This window comes from Pezoporus wallicus, unplaced genomic scaffold (genome assembly GCF_028554395.1).
Source record: "Pezoporus wallicus isolate ANWC-B61680 ecotype Strahan unplaced genomic scaffold, APGP_CSIRO_Pwel_v1 scaffold_11491, whole genome shotgun sequence".
NCBI classification, from domain to species: domain Eukaryota; kingdom Metazoa; phylum Chordata; class Aves; order Psittaciformes; family Psittacidae; genus Pezoporus; species Pezoporus wallicus.
The window spans coordinates 3,557,852-3,580,073 of record NW_026642649.1 but is presented as its reverse complement, the minus strand read 5'-3'; the positions used below and the strand labels follow the sequence as shown (position 1 = coordinate 3,580,073).

The 22,222-nt window shown below is 50.5% G+C and overlaps 2 protein-coding genes across 4 annotated transcripts in view; one reads left to right on the top strand and one right to left on the bottom strand.

Annotated features, from left to right (window-relative positions):
• Nucleotides 1-1,455, top strand: part of ZDHHC3 (zinc finger DHHC-type palmitoyltransferase 3) — a 34,328-nt gene extending 32,873 nt beyond the window's left edge. For all 3 annotated transcript variants that reach the window (XM_057431410.1, XM_057431411.1, XM_057431409.1), the window contains one exon: nucleotides 1,089-1,455. In XM_057431410.1, the coding sequence (XP_057287393.1) occupies nucleotides 1,089-1,331 (243 nt within the window). In that variant the 3' untranslated portion in view covers nucleotides 1,332-1,455. The remainder of the gene's footprint in view (nucleotides 1-1,088) is intronic.
• Nucleotides 1,456-5,231: 3,776 nt separating this feature from the next.
• On the bottom strand, nucleotides 5,232-22,208 carry TGM4 (transglutaminase 4). The gene is made up of 15 exons (XM_057431565.1): nucleotides 21,968-22,208; nucleotides 20,418-20,611; nucleotides 15,191-15,379; nucleotides 14,978-15,084; nucleotides 14,535-14,664; nucleotides 13,429-13,547; nucleotides 11,964-12,071; nucleotides 11,308-11,482; nucleotides 10,933-11,071; nucleotides 10,570-10,673; nucleotides 9,467-9,718; nucleotides 7,976-8,323; nucleotides 6,850-7,019; nucleotides 6,374-6,510; nucleotides 5,232-5,556 (listed from the first exon to the last, which is right to left on the bottom strand). The coding sequence occupies exons 2-15, from the start codon at nucleotides 20,431-20,433 to the stop codon at nucleotides 5,415-5,417; spliced, it is 2,136 nt and encodes a 711-aa protein (XP_057287548.1). The 5' UTR covers nucleotides 20,434-20,611; nucleotides 21,968-22,208; the 3' UTR covers nucleotides 5,232-5,414.
• Nucleotides 22,209-22,222: the final 14 nt, after the last annotated feature.

Genomic DNA, 22,222 nt, shown 5'->3' with positions numbered 1-22,222 from the left:
ATATCATCATGGGCATATCTTACGTGGATCTGACTCCCCTCTTACCTGATACAGGTGATGGGCACACTGCCCATAGCAGTAGCCTTAAAAAAGTAGAGAAAACTTCTTAGTTCCTTATTTCTACGTGAAGAAGACAAACAGAAAAACCTGTCACTGCCCAAATTTGATGGACCTGTTACTTAAACACAGTCACAATGTTTGCTGTACTGAAAGTGATGTTCTCGGAGGGACAATGAGTCAGGATATTGATTGTCCAAGGCTCTGGTCTCAGTTTGACAGCTCCACTGCCACCCATACAGACTTGCTCTGATAAATCCCTGAATACTGGGAAATGTCACAGTGTTCTGCCTGTATCTGAACTATTGTAAAAATACCCAGAGGTGGTGAAATGTTGAGTTGTATTTTACTGCTCCTTGGAGGAATTCAAAACCCATGTCTCCTAAAAGGATGGCTTTTAAGAAGCTATCTCTTTACCATAAAAATCAATAGCCACTGATACCAAGGTCACCGTGATTTAGATTGTCCATGAATTTGGTCTTGGTTTGGGGTTTTGTTAAATTTGGGGGCTACAAGGATGCTGGAGAGGGACTCTTCATCAGGGACTGTAGTGACAGGACAAGGGGTGATGGGTTCAAACTGAAACAGGGGAAGTTCAGGTTAGATCTAAGGCAGAAGTTCTTCCCTGTGAGGGTGCTGAGGCGCTGGCACAGGGTGCCCAGAGAAGCTGTGGCTGCCCCATCCCTGGCAGTGTTCAAGGCCAGGTTGGACACAGGGACTTGGAGCAACCTGGTCTGGTGTGAGGTGTCCCTGCCTGTGGCAGGGGGTTGGAACTGGATGATCTTAAGCTCCTTTCCAACCCAAACCAGTCTGGGATTCTATAATGAAACTCTCTGTTACATAGGACATCTGTCTTCATTGTTAACTAAAACTAGAATGACGTGCTGGCTAGAAAAGATGATAGTTAGGAATATATATATACATATACGTATATGCATATATATATACACATTTTTGCACCTGCTACAGCAGTTGATGCCCAAATACCTGCTATAAACATGAAACAACCCAGAACTCTTTTCTTCTTGCAGGGTATTGAGCGTCTCAAGAATCAGAAGCCAACATGGGAGAGGACCAGCGGCTGGGAAGGAATGAAGCTGGCCTTCGGTGGTGCCTTCTCCTTGGGTTGGTTCAACCCCTTTTCAAACCTGAACTGCAAGAGCCCAGCAGCAGCCGACGTGGTGGCAGCAGCTCCTGCATCTGCAATAATGACCCAAGAAGAAATCGAGCAGTTTCTCGCTCGGGATGTTGCTGTCCAAGTGTTACATGAATAAGCAAAGCATCCTCCACCGTGTCAGGAGCAGCTTCTGGGTGTTTTCTGTTTCAGTAACTACTTGTGCCGGAGATTCAGAGGTTTGGGGTTTTTAGCAGACTTTTGGTGCATTAAGAAATTCAGGGGTGTTTGGAAGCCAGGTACAGCACTCGCAGTGAGCTCCTTCGCAGACCTGCATCAACTCCTGTATTGACCTTTTCTTACATGGCCTGTAAGGAAAGCATGTCGTTGTTGGATGGATGCAGCCCTCAGGAGTCTGGTTAGTCTTTTGTTCTCACAGCCTTTTGGACACCTAAATGATAAGCTCTGTTTATCATTTGCAGCAATTAGCCAGATTCTCAATGGCCAGGTTAGCGCAGCTCCAAAGGTTTTCCTGAAAAACACATCCTTTTTTAGCTCATCCCATGGATGCTGCCTCTGGATTATGCAAGCCTCTGGTGCTCAGGTTTTAGCAGAGGTGGGATATGGGATTGTGGTTGTGGCAAATGGGTGATCTCTCACTGGGCATAATTCCTTTGGGCTGTGGAATATCTTCAGGGGTGAATTCTAACCCTCTGTGCTCGTGGGTTGCCCAAGGCTGGTTGGTGGTGCTTGCCTGAGCAGTGGTGGTGATGGTCCAGGAAAGCAGGAATGTTTGCCCATGCAGCAAAGAGTGGGTAAATATTGGCTGAGTATAGAGCTGGTGGTGGGGGGAGGCTTCCACCCTGGGACTGTGGTTCATTAGCACATGGGACACATGGAATGGGAGCAGCCCATGCTAGGCCAAGCACCAGGACTATTTCTGTGGTCAAAGAAGAGAGGGAGACGTGGGCATCCTGCTGCTGGAGGTACTGGCTCTCTCCGTTTGACTTGTCTAATTTAATTTGTTTCTTTTCTTGGTAGCCACTTAGTTGAGACTGCATATCGCCTCTTAACCTTACTGGCGTTTAACCTGGTCCTGTTGGTATTTGCCAGCAGGATTTCCTTACACTAATTTTGCAGCCAGCTCCTGCTGACCATTGGTAAACCCATGGATGAATCCTGTATTGCTCAAGGAAGGTGGCAATATTTGCAGCAGAATCATGCAGAGGTGACGCCAGCCTCTGTATCCAAATCAAGCTACAAACACTCGGCGTGCTCCAGATGTGAATGCAGCTTTAACTGACGCTGTTCTTCACATTTAGTTTGCTGTCTCCCTTAGCATCACTGTCAGTACATTTTGCAGGGTGTTAGAAATGTGATCCTGGTTTTCCCCTCACAGGACATCCATCTCCCCCTCCCCTGCAGCATGGACCAAAGATAATTCCTCTTGAACGTAAGAGAAGAGGAGTCTGGGGGGTTGAGAGCTTGGTACCCAAATGAGGGTCTTACTACTAACCAAGGCTGGATAAAGCCTTGGGTGACATGGTTTAGTGTGAGGTGTCCCTGCCCATGGCAGGGGGGTTGGAACTGGATGATCTTAAGGTCCTTTCCAACCCAGACCATTCTATGGTTCTATGACATCCAGGGCTACTGCGCAGGGGTGAGATTCATTCCTGGCCTTGTCCTCTTGCCCCAGCAATCCCTTCTTCTAGCAAAGGGACTGGGAACAAGCAGGATGCTGTGACTGTTCGGAGCACAGCTTGGTGAAAACCCAAGGAGTGTTTCCAAAGTCATCCCCTTCCCTGTCCTCTCTGGATGTCTCCTCTTTGCCAATGCAAAATAGACTTAGAAAAAAATCATTAGGAATTGTGTATTTATAAAAACCTTTATAAAGGGAAACACTGCATCTGGAGGGAACTGAGGTGTCCTCTCATGTTGTTTGGACCTGAGGTCTTGAATGTCTTTGCTCTGTGCAGCAGTGGGATAGTGAGGGAAGAGGCTCTCCTGCTTTTGCACCAGCCTACATTCCTCCCTGTCAGCATCGCACAGGAAAGGGACATCAGGGACATAGATCTTTAATGGATTTCCTGCATAGAGAAACAGGGATGTTGAAAGAGGGAGAGTGTCCTTTTTACCTCATGTTTTCTAATTCTGACCTTGCATTCAGTTAACTTCCCTGCCTCCAGTGCATGTCTGCAGTGGGAATGATGCCTCAGGGTCCTGGGGAGAGAAAGTGGGGAATGGCTGATGCTCACCTTGAGGCGGGCACGTGGGGACATCAGCTTGATGATGGTGATGGCCTTCTGTGTGGAGATCCCTTTGATCTGGTTCTAGGTCAGCTTGGCTACTGTTTTCTTCTCTCCTGCTCTTGTTGGAGTGCGTATTTTGGTGCCGCTTCTCAGGATGCGGATCCCACTTATGTGGCTTTGGGTAGGCATAGATGGAGGTGGCATGTTTCCTCCTCCACTTTCAAACTGGCTTCACCTTGTCAGGAGAACAGGCATCCTTCACTTCTGTTTCCCACCTCTCCTGTTCTTCCTCAGGTGCTGGCATTTCTGGGTTTGGATTTTTAATAGCTCAAACACAAAAGCAGTGTGAAGAGGAGGGTGGAAGCCACAAGAACGCTTTTCCCTCCTCCAACATCATGGTTATAGTCTGAGATGGAGACATACCCATGTGCCTTATTGCAGAGCCATAGGCAGCCCCAGCCACCCCGACCTAAAGGGGTGACTTCCTCCATCCACCAAGTCAGTTCTTCTGCTGTCTGTTGGCTGTCAGTCTCCCTTGTCCCCTTGTTCTTTCTCCCTCACCAAGTCCCTGTTACTCCTTGGTGCATCTCTTCTGTCTCAGTATAGGGCAACCATTGGAAATTGCTGAAGTCTTTACAAGTTTGAAGAATCTGGTTTATCCCCAGCTCTATCATAAATCTTCTTTAATGACTACGTGGTAGCTGGAGACCAACAGTGATATTCATGACACTGAAACCAACCCTGCTGTTGTCCTTCCCTCTGCACACTCCTTGCCCCTTGGTTAATTGTGCCTTCATCTCCAGGCCGTGCTGCTGGGGTCCTGACTGGCTCGCTGGGCCCTGGGGAAGGTGCTCCTTGAGATCATGCTGGTAGTGCCACCAACGTGGGGAGCCGGAGGGGATGCTCCCCACGCTGCTCAGTGCAACATCATCTGCTGGAGATCCCTGTTCTGGTGTGAGGTGTTAATAGGTGACGGACAGGGTTGTGGCAGACCTTGTGCTTCTTGTCTGGTGTCTTCTAAAGGGGGTTTCTGTGCAAGTAAGGAATTTACATCTCTTGAAAATAGAGATGCGTTGCTGTTTGTAACTCTTTTTTATGCCTCCGGTCGCTCTTGTACTGATTAAAGATCTAATACTTCAACTGCCAAGGACCTCCTGCTCTTCCCTTTCCTACAGGCACCACACACATGAGCCCTGCCCCTGCAGGAGGTGGCCTTGCAGGGACCCAGGGTGCCATGGGCACAGGGGCTGAGGCAGCCTGACCACCTTCTGGAGCCCAACAGCTACCTGGGTGCTCCTCCTGGGGTTTCCCAAATCTTTGAAACACAAGAGAGGGTCAAACCCCTTCTTTTGCCTTTTTCCTCCTCCTTTTTCTTCTCCTCCTCCCTTTTTTATAAGCTGGCACGTAAAATGATTGACCATCCCTGCAAGTGCTCACACACCATTGAGACGAGGCCCTCAGTGCCATGGGTTAGTGGTGGCCTTGGCACTGCTGGGCAATGGTTGAACTGGATGAGCTTGATTCTGTGGTTCTCTGATGACACACTTCTAGGGAAGTACTGGTAACGCTGCTGCAGGTTCCACTGCTTCCAAAAGAATTGGGTGGGACAGGAAGAGGATCAATGAGAAATGCTTAAAGCATCTTTGAGCTGCCCATGGTGCAGTGATCTCCCTGGTGGCCTCCCATGTAGGACCGCAGCCAAGTGGCTGCAGAACAGCCCTGGGCTCATACTCACCATGACTGACACTGGCACCTCCCTGAGCTCCAATCCCTGGCCTGAAGTGGGAGCCACACGACCCAATCACGCCATCGATTTTAATATCTTTATTGAATCACAGCTGCAATCAACACAACTGTGCCCTTTCGATCAGTTTAGTTCACTTCATGGGATTATTGCTTTTTACTTGGACAGGACTATCCAGCAAGGAAGGAGGCAAGAAGTGTCTGCCACATGCAGCTCGGTTAGAAAAGGCCTTTAGTGAGGCCACCCCATCCTACTCGACAATGGTGATGGCCTTCTCTGTGCAGATCGCTTTGATCTGGTTCGAGGTGAGCTTGGCTACTATTTTCTTCTCCCCCAGTCTGGTTGGAGTGCAGATTATTTCAGACTTAATGATCCTGCCGGGCTTCACATCCCTAAGGACAAAGGAAAAACAAGTAGTCCCAACATGCCTGAAGGGGGCTGCAAGGATGCTGGAGAGGGACTCTTCATCAGGGACTGTAGTGATAGGACAAGGGGTGATGGGTTCAGACTGAAACAGGGGAAGTTCAGGTTAGATCTAAGGCAGAAGCTCTTCCCTGTGAGGGTGCTGAGGTGCTGGCACAGGGTGCCCAGAGAAGCTGTGGCTGCCCCATCCCTGGCAGTGTTCAAGGCCAGGTTGGACACAGGGGCTTGGAGCAACCTGGTCTGGTGTGAGGTGTCCCTGCCCATGGCAGGGGTTGGAAGTGGTTGATCTTAAGGTCCTTTCTAACCCAAACCAGTCTGGGATTCTATGATCCTATGAGTTATGGTTCTTATTTCCTGCTTTCAACTCATTTCACTTAAAGAACCAGTGGCTGCCTGTGTTCAGGGTGACCGTTTCCCTTCTCCCAGCACCAAGGTGCAGCAGGAGGGTCTCAGCACACTGATGCTGGCTGTTGGTCCCAGTGATCCTGGGGATCTTTCCCAGACCTCCCAGGGACTTAGTTTAGGCCTTCTGAAGGAAGCAGCTGTGTTCGCAGCGGCTGGGTAGCGCCCAGCAGCGCAGCACAGCACAGGGTGAGCCCTGTTGTGCCCAAATGCTCTGAGAACATCAACCTCTGTGTGGGTCTTTGTACTGCACCCAGACTGGGTTCAGGTTCAAATGCAGAGGGGCTGGTTACTCCAAATCCCCCAACTGCTTCTTCAAAGGAGATTAAAAAGGAAGAAACAGAGTCCTGGCATACTCATTTCATACTGGAGTCACGTCCTTACCCCTGATCAAACATTGACATCTTAAATATGCCCAAGCCCTCCACCAGCAGCTTGCAGTTGTCCAAGGGCACGTTCAGCTTGTTCTTGAAGATGAAGGCACAGGTGAACTCCTTGTTCAGTTTGGCTGTTTCTGGCATCTGGCAGAGGAGGAAAGAAACAAACCCAAATACCAGAGATGAGAGGGGTAATAAGGATGCTGGAGCTGATGTAGGATTGCTCCTCACCGCCAGCATGGTGGAGGACAACCACTCATCTCCTTTCCACACTCCTCCTTTCCACCACATCCTCTTGGAACGTTAACATCACCATGGTGTTACAGTGAGCCCAGCTTTACCCCTCATCCCTGAGGAGCCTGGCTGGTGGCTGCTCCTCTCTGGAGAGGATCCAAACCCACCTGGACACAATCCTGTGTGACCTGCCCTGGATGATCTTCTGAGATCCCCTCCAACCCTAATGGTTCTGGGATTCTGCCTCACCTGGACAGTGATGGGGGGGTACTCAAAGCTCATCGTCGTCTCCTTGGTGAGTTTGTCATCTGTCCCTTGGACCTCAGCAATGGCAGTGATGTGGATGAGCACTTCATCTTCCACCGATGCCAGCGTCTTCATGTATGCGTCAGCTGCAATGTTCAGAGGGACCTGCACCTCTGCAGAGAAGAAAACACAACTCGGTGGCTTCATCACACACCCAGGGATTGGGTGGCAAAGTCAGCTCTGGTGGTGGGTGTGGAATGAGGTGTATTCATAGAATCCCAGACTGGTTTGGGTTGGAAAGGACCTTAAGATCATTCAGTTGCAAGCCTCTGCCGTGGGCAGGGATACCTCACACTAGTCCTGGGGTAATGGTTGGACTTGATCTTAAAGGTCTTTTCCAACCTGGCTGATTCTATGATTCTAAATCTCCCCCGTTTAAGTTTAAAGCCATTACTCCTTGTCCTATGTATGTATGAGAACACTCAGCAACCACCAGCAGCAAAGACTTCTTCTAATGAGTGACTCATGCTTGAAATGCCCTACTGCTGTTATTCTCACTCATTAGCCTCCTGTTTAGCAAATCTCAATCCCACTGCAGGGGATCGGGTCACTCAAAGGTCCGCAAGGAACAGCAAACAGCCCTTGGGATCAGCCAGGAGGTTGACATTTGTCCTGGGTGAAGGATTCAGACAGTAACACTCAGCAGCACCACCACCAGCTCATCAATGTCAGAGCAGCAAGAGCAAGAACAAGGTGAATTTTTCCAGCCATCTAAATCCCCTGAGGGACCTGATGCATACACGTACACCCGGAGCCTGTGGTGGCATCTTTGAGGCTCACACACTGAGAATGGGATGTAGATGCTCCAGCACATCCCACCCACACTGATGTATTTCTAACCATCTCGTTGAAGCTGCAGCAGAGACAGGGCATTCATGGTCCCTGCTGTGGTGGGATCCCAGGCTATAACTGAGGCTCCTAAATGCAGTAACAAGAGAGCTAGGTGGCAATTTCTGCTCTGTGTGCCCTGCTCTGCTCAGATAGTGAAGCTGTTATGAACAAACTCAAGTGAAGCCCCAGCCTGCCACAGTAAAGAGCCCATAGAACGCAGCAAGCTTTCTGTGCCTACCAGATTTGCCTTCAAGCTTGACGGTCTCCTTGACATGTCCAAGGCTGGCCTCAACCTTCCCAGTGTAGGACTGCAGCTGGCAGGAGCTGGCGAGATTGATGGTCCAGGTCCCGGGAGTTGAGGTCTTCACCATGATGGCCAGTTCAAAGGGGTTGCCAGGATACAGAGGTGCTTTACTGGTTATCTCAAGCTGGAGCCCAGACTTGGAGACTGTCTCCTGCAGGACCGTAGGCTTGGGGTCCACATGACCCGCGGGCAAAGACGAAGCGAAGCGTGCACGAGGCATTATTCCTGAAGGGCGGATGAAGGAGGAAGCTTTCTGCATGGATTTCCTCTCCTCTTCGGAGCCTGGATGAAGAAAAAGGACGGGTAACAGCTATATTTAGGTGTCAAAGAGGGACTCTTCATCAGGGACTGTAGTGACAGGACAAGGGGTGATGGGTTCAAACTGAAACAGGGGAAGTTCAGGTTAGATCTAAGGCAGAAGTTCTTCCCTGTGAGGGTGCTGAGGCGCTGGCACAGGGTGCCCAGAGAAGCTGTGGCTGCTCCATCCCTGGCAGTGTTCAAGGCCAGGTTGGACACAGGGGCTTGGAGCAACCTGGTCTGGTGTGAGGTGTCCCTGTCCATGGCAGGGGGTTGGAACTGGGTGATCTTATGGTCCTTTCCAACCCAAACCAGTCTGGGATTCTGTATCTCAGTCTCCTCATATAGAACCACCTTCTCCTTATGCTTATGCTTCTGCTTCTGAGCAGGGAGGATGTCAAGGCATCTCCAGCCCAAAGACCCTCTTGGTTTATGCTTCCACCAGATCTAACTGTAGCATTTTGGAATAGAAGAGTGTCCTAAAGGAGATGCTTTTCAAGGATGGATGCTCTTAAATTTTTCAGCCTAAGGTTTTCCTGCTCCTCACTGGGAAGGTTTTAACAGTCTAGCCCAGCATGGCTGGATCTGAGAACCGTGGGGAGGGAGTGTGGGGTTTTGTGTTTCCAGTGTGGTTTGGGGAATGGAAAGACAAGAAGAAGAATGAAGAAATGAAGCAGCGGTGAGTCCAACCACTAGAGTGGTCACTCAGCCCATTACTTTCACTGCCTGCAAGCTTGCCTATAGGTTCACTCTCTCTGGGCATGAAGATACACAGGAGCAATGCTGCCTCTCTCCAGGTCTTATACGCAGGGCTTGCCCTTGCAGCTGCCTCTGTGGGTGTTTTCTGGAGAAAGGCCAGAGGTCTGCTCTTTGGCACTATATGGCAGGTTTAGATGGAGCTGAGGAACAATTCCTTCCCCAGAGGGTGCTCAGGCATTGGAACAGGCTGCCCAGGGCAGGGCTGCAGTCACCGTCCCTGCAAGTGTTCACACAGCATGGAGACGAGGCCTCAGTGCCATGGGTTAGTGGTGGCCTTGGAGTGCTGGGAATGGTTGGACTGGATGTGCTTAAAGGGCTTTTCCAGCCTGGTTGGTTCTGTGACTCTATTTTAGATGATGGAGCAGTTACCTTCAGGGAACTTGTACTGCCAGGTGATGTCTTCCCGCTTGTCCTGCCCCACGGCTTTTGTGCTGATGTTCATGCCGATGCCTCGGGTCTCTGTGTTAATCCTGATGTACTTGTCCTTGCCGTTCACCTTCTTGACCACCCAGTAGACTTTGTCAGCGTTCACTTCGGCATACACAAACTTGCTGTCGAAGGGCAGATACACATCCCCTTCTCGGATAGCCTTCAGCGGGCAGGGACCACACTGGAAAATGCCTACAAAGTGCATTCAACAACACTTACTTCTCCAAACACGAGCAAAGCCTCCAGTTTTTGTTCCAACCATCAGACCCACTCAAGCTGGAATCTGTGGCCATGGCTCTTAGTAGTAAATACTCCTCCATTTCAGTCATGAACTCCAAGAGCCCCCATGTATCCCATAGCTTTTTGGGCTTTTTTATAGGTGACCAAGGTCTACTAAGAGCTTTTATGTGTTTCCCCCCACTTAAATAAGTTTAAGGTTTGAAAGTCATGGCTCGGCGATGAGTCAGTCGTGTCTAGCCACTTGTGTTTGATCTGGCAATACCCCACTTTCTGCACAGCCTTGAGGATTCATGTTTTCTTTCACACCTCTTTAGCACCCTGGGAGGGTAGTCACCAGTTTTGGCACTGGCCCCTTTCATTTACCAATGAAGTAACTCATTACTTCCACAAGAAAGCTCTACAGAAAGCATCTTTACTGGGAAAGCTGTGTCACCTCCTACTACAGACCGCTTTGAGTCCTCAACTTCACCTATCAGAGGACGGTGGAAAGAGAAATCAGCTCTGATCTTCCAGCTAACCTCTGTTAGCTCTGTGTGCGTGTGCTCTCACCTCTGAAATAACATTCTCCCACAGCTCCTGCTTTCTCCACAGCTTCCTACAAGGCTGGTTTTCTGCCTACTGAGATGCTGTTCCTCCTGTGCCAGGCTGAGACAAGAGGAGTGGGACCTCCAGCTTTAGGATGCTGCTGCCCAAGTACGTGAAGATGTGCATGGGGAGCACACGCTTTGCTAACTGGGAGCCATGGTTTTCATGTCCCTGCCTCCTCTGCGAGCTGCTGAAGAGCCTTTCTAGGCAAACCCTACCTTGACTTTGCTCCTGAGGGGTTGAGTCGATTGCCTGCCAGCCATCAAACCCCGCTGGCAGGTCTGTCCGCTTCATCCAGACGTCGTTCCACACGTGGAAGTTCCTGCGTGCATGTGGGTTGGAAAGGAAAGGAGTGAGCTGGAAAACCCACAGTCTTCTCCCTTAATTCTTAAGTAAGGGCAGGTTTAATGGGGATTTGTGTGTAACCCTGTGAAACCCCAGGCTTTCTCTCCACCTCCCAGGCAGCAAACCCAAAGCAGTAGGGAAATTCCCAAAGGGATTGCTGAGGCTGGGAAAAGAGGTGCTTTGGGATGGGGGAGTGGGGGGTGTGTGTAAGAAGCATCAGCCCCTTTTGTCAGTACCAGACAGAGTCGAGGGACATCCCGTTCAGCTTTTCTCCCAGCTCATTCAGGTAGATGTCCACCCTGAGGTTCTCCTCCGTGTCGTGTGCCGAGTTGAAGTTACTCACGCAGCGGGACGGGATCCCCAGGCAGCGCATCACTGCAGCATGGACAAAGCACAGCGTCACCAAACCACTCAGGCTGGTGTGTGCCTCTGCTCTCGTGGGAGGTGTCCCTGCCCATGGCAGGGGCTTGGAACTGGGTGAGCCTTAAGGTCCTTTCCAACCCAAACCGCACTGGGATGCTGTGATGACTCTTGCACCCCTGGTGTTCAGAGGCACAGGAATCTGGCTTATTAGCACAGTAATTGGAGAAGGGAGACAGGTCACCATTTACCTGTAGTGAGGACTCCTGCGAAGACCCAACACTGACCGTAAAGGACCGGCTGCTTTGTTTTGTAATACTTCTGCAAAATAGAGACACTCCCGATCCAATCCAGAGGGGATGTCCCGTTGTTGTAATTCCCCGACCAGTTCCCCAGCAGGACACCGCTGTCGTCGTTGGCATTAACCTGTGGCAGCACAGATGCAAAGGAGAACGATGCTGAACGAGGCTTAAACCCAGGGTCTCTGCTCCACAGCCCTGTGGCAGCCAGCAAGGCTGGTTGGAAATCCTCCACCTGGATTATCTAGACCAAGGTGCTGCTCAGGGAAGCCAAAATGCACTCTGCGTCTCGCATCTGAAACCCTAGGGCTCCAAGAAGAGTCCCACCACAGAGAGCAGTAACCCCCCAAAATACAACCTTTGTATTGACCCTCCCCGGGGAGGGACAACCACTGGGGCAGCAGCAAGCTGTATCTGTGTCGATGGGGCGATGCTGTATATCACTCGCCCCTTCCCTCCACCCAAAATGGCTTTCTCATTGCAGTTTCCCAAAGGAACCCATCTCAGATGCATCCTGAAATGGTGTTCAAGGCCCCAGGGGAAGAAGAGCAAGTGAGAAGTAGGAAGGAAAGCTGGAAGGGCAAAGCACTTCTACAAGAGAGGCGTACCAAAGCAGACATGGCTCTAGACACGAATATAGGATCCCTTCTGTTGCTTAGCTTGAGCTTGCTTTTGTCCAGCAGATACATGCAGGCATCCAAGATGAACTCCTCAAACTGTTTTGGAGAGAAAATGGAGACATGTTTATACGCTGCTCTAACCTAGGATTTGCTCAAGTTTATCCAAGCACGTGGAGGGAATTGGCTGACCAGTTCTAAACATCCTTTATGGTACGGAATTTCCAAGCCTACAGGGCTTCCGAAAGCTACTCTCTTCAAAGGAGGGCTTAAATGACCCCCAGCATGGCCAGAAGACAAAAGCCTCATGTGTCTTGCAAACACGGTTGGAACCTGACCCAGCATCTTTACTCCTGTGAGTAGCCCTATGTCACCAACGTCATCCTCCTGCAAGCTACTCACAAGAGTAATGGAAGTTTAAGAGCGCTATGGATTTTCAGTCTATTGACACAGGTAGGGAATGAACCCCGGGGAGAGGAGAAAAAGATGCAGAAATGGAGATTATTATAGCAAAAGATTCCTAACTAGCAATTGCTGATAAAGCTCCCTGAGGTTCAAGTCATAGAGATGTGAAACATCTGATCCAACGAAGCTCGGCAGAATATCAATCTCAAGATCAATATGAATTCCCACTGCTTAACAGCAGAATAAATATTAGGATAGGAACTGCAGTGAGGCCAGTGCCCTTTGTGGAAGAAGCATCAGTGTGAGCACTTTTGCTGGGCTCTCTGTATCCTGCAGCTTGAAACCACAGACTTATAAAACGATATAAAATAATTAAAAACAAATAAAGAAACCCCAAGCAAACAGATCCCAACATTGTTTGGTGGGAATTCTGTGTGGATAGAGTGTAAGATGCTCTGTTTGGGTGCCTGTGTGCTTCCTATGGGGTGCAAATAAACCTGCTCCAGCATCTCCCTCTTATCTCTACCCTTGAGTGTGTTTGTCATTGTACTCAATGGAGTTATCTGAGAGGCAGCAGTGAGGAACACCCTTCCTGGGAGGGTGGGATGCTTGTGTCCTGCCATCCAACAGCTCACTTCGAGGCCGGGGAAGGCGCCACTTGGAGTGATGACAACCTCTGCCACATGCAGAAAGTAAATGAACAGATCTGTTTGCCCTCGCCATGTCTCATGAGTTCAGGTTGCATGGGAGAGGGGAGGACTCCTTCTGGGAATCTCTTCGACCAGAAATGCTCTGTTTGCACAGCTTGCACATCCTTTGCCAGGGGGGTTGTATTCTGACTACTACCATGCCATTGAACCCTGTTCTCCAGCTGTGGATGGGGAAAACACTGAAGCACACAGGTTACTCCAAGCAGGTGAAGCTGGCAGGCCTGCTCAAGCACTTTGAGCTACTCATGGGATTAAACTGTTTGTAGCTCTGATTCATTGAACTGAATGCCTAAGGCAGACAGAGCAAATAAGGGTAATAGCACCGACAAGTGCTGCTTTACCTGCCCGAAGTTCCATGGTCTATTGTAAATGCTGTATGCAGACCCAATGTAGATGTAGCCTGTGTCGTTGAGCACGTACTCCTTTCTCTGTGCCTCATCAGCCATGAAAACCACATCATCTGGAGCAAAAGAACCCTCAGTGTTAGGTGGTTTGCACACAGTAGTCAAAACTTTCCTTGGGATGCCAACTGGAAGAGCTGGTGGTCTGGGACTTTCACACAAACGATGACCAGGCAGCACTCACGTTTCTTTTTCCTATCATGGAAAATTGTCCTCTAAGACTACCCTTTAATTTACTCCTCTAGGTCTATTGCTGTGTGACCAGTGTTTTGTTGTAGCAAAGAGCTTCCCAACGCTTTAATTGACCAAGCTGGCAGCAGGGACCTTGGGGACTGATGCCAACCAACAGCACACTTTTTTGTCCCGTTACTTTCGTAGCTGGATTTTAAGCCAATGCAGTCATAGAATCCCAGAATCCCAGACTGGTTTGGGTTGGAAAGGACCTCAAGCTCATCCAGTTCCAACCCCTGCCATGGGCAGGGACCTCACACCAGACCAGGTTGCTCCAAGCCCCTGTGTCCAACCTGTCCTTGAACACTGCCAGGGATGGGGCAGCCACAGCTTCTCTGGGCACCCTGTGCCAGCACCTCAGCACCCTCACAGGGAAGAACTTCTGCCTAAGAGCTCAGCTCAGTCTCCCCTCTGGCAGGTTCAAGCCATTCCCCTTGGCCTGTCCCTACAGGCCCTTGTCCCAAGCTCCTCTCCAGGTTTCCTGTATCCCCTTTAGGCGCTGGAGCTGCTCTAAGGTCTCTCCTGAAGGAGCCTTCTCTTCTCCAGGCTCAAAGGATCTCAGTTAACTGTAGTGCTGACCCAGGGAAATAGACAGGAGTGAGAGAGAGATGTCCCTTAAACCCAGCACTGAGGACTCCCCAGTGAGGAGCTGTGTCATTGCTATAGCCCAGCTTCCCACTGGCTCCATGAGGATGCTGCTTGTGGTGGTTTATGGGGAAAAAAAAAGGAGTGTATTTGGGAAAGAGAGCAGGAAAAATGCGAGGAAAAGCTCCCCAGGGAGCAGTGATTACCGCTGTGGTTGCAGGACCACTCACCTTCACACCAAGGATTGAACAAAAGGTAGACTTCACTGTTTTCGGGCTTGTAAATGTTGTTTCCAGTCTTTATATTCAGGGTGTATTTTCCCACTGGGGCCATGGGTGAGCTGGTGACAGACAGTAGGCACTGGGGAGGCAACAAAAGAGACAGCATGATGGAGCCTCCATCCCAGCCACAGGCACAAGCACTGTCCTGCAGGATCAGTGCCAAAGCTGGCAGCCAAGGGCATCTGGGCAAGGAGAGAGGGGAAGGATGGGATGGGTGCATCCTGGGTGTGCAGTGTGGGAGCAATGGGTTAAACAGGATTAAACAAGGCAAGGCTGCTGCCCACCCAAAGTGATAGGGCTAAGGGAAAGCAGGGCAGGGGGAGGAGGAGGATTTGCTCCCAACGGGCTCGGCATTGCTGCTTCCACGCGGAAATGCTTCCCATGGGCTCTACCTCTTTGCCGCTGCTCTTGAGGATGGAGATTTGCCACCTGCTGAGGTCCTCCTCCCGCCTCGGGTTCAGCGACATCAGGGTGCCCCTGGATCTCATTGGGTTTTCACCTGGAAGCAAACCCGGCACAGGATGCAGGAGGGCTGCACGGGTCCGCAGCGACCGGAGCGCGGCTGCCAGGAGAGCATCTCCTGCCGGCCATGGAGGAGCACTCACCGATGCTGAAGCGCAGCGAGAGCTTGTCGGGAGCCTGCAGCTCCCTGCTGAAGGTGAGCTGCAGCTGGAAGGGCTGCCCGCGCCGCACCACCAGGTTGCTGGTGTTGTAAGCATCCGTGTGGTGCAGGCGGCAGTTCTGGCTCTTGAGGAAGTCAAGCCCAGCGACCTTCAGGTCGCTCCCTGGGAAGCCTTCAGCAGGAAGGGAGAGGGGAGAGGAAAGAGATTGGTGGTGAACTGCTCAGTAAAGACAGTTTTCTTCTTCTTCTTAATGGAGCCCCGGGAGGCACCAAAGCATCTGAGTGTCAAGTGGCATTTCAATGGTACAACTGTTTATCTATACATATATACACATAAATAGTACAGTATCATATTGTATGCTATGCTGTACTGTACTATACTGCACTACAATGCACTGTACTATGCAATGCTACACTACACTGTACTAATACAATAGGATATAATGTGGTACGATATAACAAAATGTAATGTAAATGCAATGTAATATATGATGTATTACATTATGTAGTCTATGATGTAACATGATGTATTACATATATGTAGTCTATGATCTAATATGATATGTGCATATACGTAATATATGATGTAATATGATGTATCGTAGTACATTATAATATAAGGCTTTGAACAGCCTGGCCTAGTGGAAGGTGTCCCTGCCCATGGCAGGTGGGGGTAAAACTAGATAATCATTAAGGTCCTGTCCAACCCAAACCATTCTGTGATACGATGATTCTCTTATGATCATATCGTTTTGTATAATTGATAACATAACGTATAACACATAACATAACAACGACTTCATATGTGTATATAGAGATACAGAGACAGTTGTGTTGCTGGAACAGGTTACAGAGGCAGGCAGTGGTGAGTGCTGCAGCAATCCACCTGGACTGAGGTATGCCTGACCTCTGCACCGGCCCTGGGCAAGTGGGGAATGAGTGACTTGAGAGAGGTTGTGCTCCCTGGGGCTGCTTCCTCAGAGATGGGAACTCAGTGGTTTGGCAGCCCATGTCTGCTGACCCACTGCCTACCCTTGCACATGGCAGCAGCCAGCTCCACGGGACAGCCAGATGCATGACAGCACGTTTTGTTGCGGAAGTCTTGCTTCTCTCTCAAAACCAGAGCAGGGAAAGCACATCTGCATCCCACCACTGCAGCTGCATCCCCCAGCATCTCACACCACCAGAGGTCCTGATCACCGCAACATCTCTGCCCGTGGTCCTGCCATGTCCCTGAGCTATCTCCTTCACCTACTCAGCTGCTTTGCTGGTGGCACCTTGTCAAAGCCAGGGCTGTGACAGCAACTTCTGTTTGCTGCTTGCTGCCCATCTGTGCTGAACGCATGGAGCATCAGCTTTCTGAGTGTTACAAATGATTCTTTCCTATTGCAGGTACTAAACCAAGGAGTAGTAGTAGTAGTAATAGTAGTAGAGACATATGGAGAAAGCACTGCTTGCCAATGCACATTCAGAGGTGATGCTCCCAAGCAGCCCTCAGTTAGCAGAGGGCAGTTTAAAAATTAAACCTCACTGTTTGGGACTTTAATCTCAGTGTAATCCCCTCTGGTCAAAGATCAGCCTTATAGTAGCGCTGAATGTATTATTTATGATTATCAAATAATAGCTAACAGTAGCTTTAGTTGCTCCTTACAAAATGCAGCACATCATAGAGTCAAGCTGGGAGGAAACTAAGTGTTCCAAAATTCAGCTCCCCTCAGCTGCTGAAATACCCAACGTCTCAGGATGCCAAAGGCCTGGAAAATGGGTCTCTTCAAGACACTGAAGTTGATGTTTTACATTTCCACCCCAAGAATTAGTCCCAAGTCATATAACAACAGTCACTGACCAGCCTAGCATGGAAGTCTGAATACATGGATCTTTGCAACTTGGTTTCTCCTGCAATCCAGATAACCAAAGGAGGGGCTGGGGGCCAGCTGTGATGGAGAAATGCTACCTGCCTGGAAGATGCTAAACATGGGGGGCAGAGCACTATATAGTATGGTATGGTATAGTATGGTATGGTATAGTATGGTGTGGTATATGGAGCACGTCTCCTATGGAGCCAGGCTGAGAGAGCTGGGCTGGGTCAGCCTGGAGAAGAGAAGGCTCCTGAAGGGGAGACCTGAGAGCAGCTCCAGTGCCTGAAGGGGCTGCAGGAAACCTGGAGAGGGGCTTGGGACAAGGGATGTAGGGACAGGACAAGGGGAATGGCTTTAACCTGCCAGAGGGGAGACTGAGATGAGCTCTTAGGCAGAAGCTCTTCCCTGTGAGGGTGCTGAGGCGCTGGCACAGGGTGCCCAGAGAAGCTGTGGCTGCCCCATCCCTGGCAGTGTTCAAGGCCAGGTTGGACACAGGGGCTTGGAGCAAGCTGGTCTGGTGTGAGGTGTCCCTGCCTGTGACAGGGGGTTGGAACTGGATGAGCCTGATGGGAGCAGGGCCAGGCAAAACCCCACCACCTCGTGCCCAGCAGCTCCTGGCTCAGGGCTGTGTCATAGGAGTGGGGCTCCAAGAGGCAGAACCTGATGCTGCACTGGAGCAAAGAGAAAGACCTCAGCTTTCAATGCTGGCCTCAGGCTTTGGGAGGCTGCCCTGGGAGGTGTGACAGGGAAAGCCGGAGCATGCCGGAACGTGGCTGAGCTGTACGTCTTTGGGAGTGTCTGACCTGTCTTGTACCTGCCCATTGAACACCCTTAAAGGATAAATTCCGTGTAAACAGCGGGGAGTAACAATACCGCAAAAGCAATTGGCTCAGGAGTGATTCAGATGAAGACCTGGGAGAGTCAGGAAATTCAAACCCACTTACGTTAACCCATAAATTAGCAAATCAAAGGCATAATGGTGGAAGGGATTAATTCAGCAAATGCCATGACAGATTCACACGGTATCAGGCAGCCCCTGCTGGGCTGAGCTCAACAAGAGCCGTGCTTAGAGAAGGCTGCAATCTGGTGGTAGCTGCTGCGGCACGAGAGATGGGGCAGGCTGGAATCAGCGGCACGCGTGCCACTGACACCTGGAAGGCAGCAGCCTCGAGTCAAGCAAACTGATGGACCCCCACTAGATGACTGCCTCCGTGTATTTCTTCTTAGGAACGATATAAACCATATTTATCCTCATTACTTAACAGTTATCAGTGGTACAGCAAATACAGACTCAAAACTGGCCATCACCTTTGAAGCGATTTCATTTCTGCTTGCTTGCTGCCTGCCAGGTGCCAACATCTGGCTGATGTTTTGCACAACAGTGTGTGTGTGGGGGGATCTGCGTCTGTATTAATGTCAAGAAACTTCAGCTGAAATAATTGCTTAACCTTCTTGAGAAGGATGAAGGGGAAGTGCCTCTAACAAATCTCCAGCCACCAAAGCTGCTCTCAACCGTGCTCCCTATGGAAACACTGGTGCCAGGGTGAGAAGCTCCCCAAACCAGCCCTGGTGATGGGAGAGGGCTATGGAGGAATGTGGGAGCTGAATGCATAGGACGGCTGTGGGAAAGGGCTCTGGGGAATCTGTCCTTACAGCATTTCCTAACTTAGGGAGTGCATTTCCACCCCCTGTTTCTGGACACTACCAATGTTGAGGATGCACAGGTTAACACCACAGACAGCAGCTGCCTTGGAACACAAGGCATGTTAAGGTCCTTTCCAATCCTAACCATTCTGTGGTGTAGTGGTGGCCTGGCAGCCCTGGGGTAACGGTTGGACTTGTTCTTTAAGGTCTTTTCCAAGCTGGCTGATGCTATGGTGGCTGGCTATATTCTATGATTCTATGCCCTGAGAGTGCAGAGTGCGGTGCCAAAGACCTGTCCCAGTCGCAGTGCACTGATTCCTGCGCAAACACACACGTGGTACCCGGTGATCCGAGGGGCTGGGCTGCAGCCAAGCTCCCCGGGCAGCCCCTGTGTGCCACTTCCAGCTTCCTGCCCTGCCTCCTGCCCGGAGCACGCTGAGAACATGCCTGCTCACGGTGCAGAGGCTCACCGTGCAAGAGGCTGTGCTTGCTCCTAGGGCAAGCCAGAAGCAAACCCAAACCTCAGCTGTTCTCAACTGATTTTGTTTCCTTCCTTTAAGCAGAAATTGCAAGGCAGTGTTTCGCTTTCATCTCCTCGTTCCATGATTTATCCCTTATGGAGCTCCTTTCTGCACTACCCTGCTGGCCCCATCGCGTTGCTATCCGCCTGGGAAGACGTTCGGAGCTTTGAGTGATCACCCAGGACAAAACCAGGGACATGAGGACTTTGCAGTGGTAAGAACCTGAAACCTTTTTAACATGAGGATGAGGTGATGTGGAGCAGAGCATTTATAGCTGGATTCAGTGGGAATAAGGGAGGACAGGATGGGAGTGGGATGAGAACTGTAGTTTTACAAGAGGGAGCAAGATCTGGACACCTGCATTTACTCGCTATCCTTGCCCAGCCTCCAGGCAAACACTCTCACAAATCCCAGCAACATGAAATCACATCCCAGAGATGCTGCTTGATGTCCAAGACTTCCTGGGGAGCTTCAGCTCATCCACACCCAGAGTAGCAAGGCATGAAACGGAGGGGATCAGAGCAGTGTCAGGCCATCATTCCCCTATTGATGCTGTGGAGACCTGCTCCTGGCTCCCCAGATGTGGGGTTCTGAGCACCCTGGGTCTGGCTCCAGGAGCACAACCAGTGGTGGTGGCTCTGCAGTGCTGAAGGAGTGACTCAGGCACCTTTCTAGGTGCAGGATGTGCTGACAATAGGCCAGAGCTCACATCCAAATAAATCCTCTTTCCAGTTACTCTAAAACATCTGTCAGATGGTATCAGCCATCACTGAAGAGTAATAATCTCCACGATTAAGTAGCCTGGATCAAAGGAATTCCTTTCACCTTGACAAGGACAAGTTTAAAGGAGCTGCATGAATTGTCCATGGCCACTGATAGATAGAACCAGATGTTGATAATAAGCGAGTTGCATCTCACAGCCCGTTTACTGATCTGTCAAGATGTAAAGGCCTTTCCCAGCCTAGTGGATTCTATGACCCTAAAACCAGAACTTGCACAGCCACAGCAAACCCATCCCCCTTGAGCAGCGGTGGTACCGAAACACCTTCCCCCAAGGTGGAACACCACTGATAACACGTTCCCCATGGCAGTGAGGGGTGAGAGCTCTCCACCTCCACTGGAACTGCCCGCTGGAGACCTGCCAAACTGCACGTCTAACACAGGGGTACGGAGCAGTGAAACTCACCAGCGTTATTGCTCATGGTTCCTGTCAGCCTTCCGACCGGAGATGCCCGCGATGCTGCTCCCGAGCTCCTGAGTAGCCTGTGCCGCTTGCTGCTGAGCGTGGAGGAGGAAGGCAGGCTGCCCTTTTATCAGTGTCTTGCTCTGAGGTGTCAGCAGGGCCACTGCCAAGGGGAGGTGTTTAGAGAAAGGAAGTGCCTATGGAAAAAAAACCATGACTGCAACTCCCTGTGCACATAGTCAGAGCCTGGAAAAGAGCGAAACCCAAATCCCGACTCACATGGAAGGTGGATTTGCACAATCAGATGACAAGTGGACAGACCCTTCCCTGACAAACGGTAAAATCATGGGCTAGATGAGTAACAGGAATGCGCCTATGCCCCAACATCCAGGTTACTGGGGCTGCAACGCAAGGGCTAACCTTACAAGGAAGCCCACAGACACTTAATCCATAGGAAAACAAGGCTCCCCATTGGGACCAGTCTCATTTTCTTTGAAGATAGTGAGATTTTTTTTTCATTGCATTTGGGACAGAAGCACTTGAAGCTGTGAGCTAAAAGCATAGAATGGTTTGGGTTGGAAAGGATCTTAACATCATCCAGTTCCAACCCCCTGCCACAGGCAGGGACACCTCACACCAGACCAGGTTGCTCCAAGCCCTGTGTCCAACCTGGCCTTGAACACTGCCAGGGATGGGGCAGCCACAGCTTCTCTGGGCACCCTGTGCCAGTGCCTCAGCACCCTCACAGGGAAGAACTTCTGCCTTAGATCTAACCTGAACTTCCCCTGTTTCAGTTTGAACCCATCACCCCTTGTCCTATCACTACAGTCCCTGGAGTCCCTCTCCAGCATCCTTGTAGCCCCCTTCAGACACTGCAAGGCCAACATTTACATGTGCAAGGTGGAAAGCCCAAGGATGCTGGCATTGGTCATCACGTCCTGGGGTCAAACAGACACGAAGGGAGATTGGGATGGGAAAGAGGACAAACAGAACATGTCCAGGAGGAGCAAGAAACGTGGTGGATCAGGAGCTGCTTCCTGGCTGCTTTTTGCTACAGCTGCACTAAAGGTCTCTGCCCAGGAGGTGGCTGCATCCCATGTGCCCCACTGCCACCGTGGTCCTCAGGATGACCGACAATGGAGAGATGAATCTACCCCACAGAGGGGGAGAGCTGGTGGCACACAGGCCAACAGCCACCTGGGCACAGAGACTAGAAACAAATAGAAATACCCCAAATACACTAAAGTGTAGAGGTGTCTGAGCCATGGGAGCAGCCTCAGCCCCCTGATGCCTCCTTCCATGGCAGCAGACCCTCAGTCTGGTCCACCAAGGCAGGATCAGTCTGTGAGGCTCATGCATCTAAAGGTAGGATCTTCCTAAACAAGACCTGGCTGTGGAAGCCTTCAAAGGCACCGACATTTCTCCATCAATTCACGTGTTTACTTAGTTTCGTTTGGTGCCGCGATGTCGGCGCAAGCTGGGTGCTGAGTTAGCACATCCCACCCTTGGAGCATGTCAGTGCTTGCTGGCGGGTGTACGTTGGGTGTCCTTACCTGAGAGCATGACTAGCGCATCACAGGGCATCCGGGGTTCAGTACACAGATGTAATCTCACAGGACATCTCCGTGAGCATCTGAACCACCGCGTCCTCAGGAGACAGAGCATCACTCACCATTCAGCCCCAGACAATGCGCTGGCAATCACATATTTCACTGTTGCAAATACCCACTACAACCCCAATTCACCTTTCAGCATTGCTTTAACTCTGCTTTTCTTTCCTCCTGCAAGGTGAAAGAGTTTTGTTCAGA

Coding starts and splice junctions, on each gene's coding strand:
- TGM4 (XM_057431565.1), bottom strand. Junction 8,324..9,466: donor GCAGTACAAGTTCCCTGAAG/GTAACTGCTCCA, acceptor TTCTTCATCCAG/GCTCCGAAGAGGAGAGGAAA. Junction 5,557..6,373: donor ATGTCAATGTTTGATCAGGG/GTAAGGACGTGA, acceptor CTTTGTCCTTAG/GGATGTGAAGCCCGGCAGGA.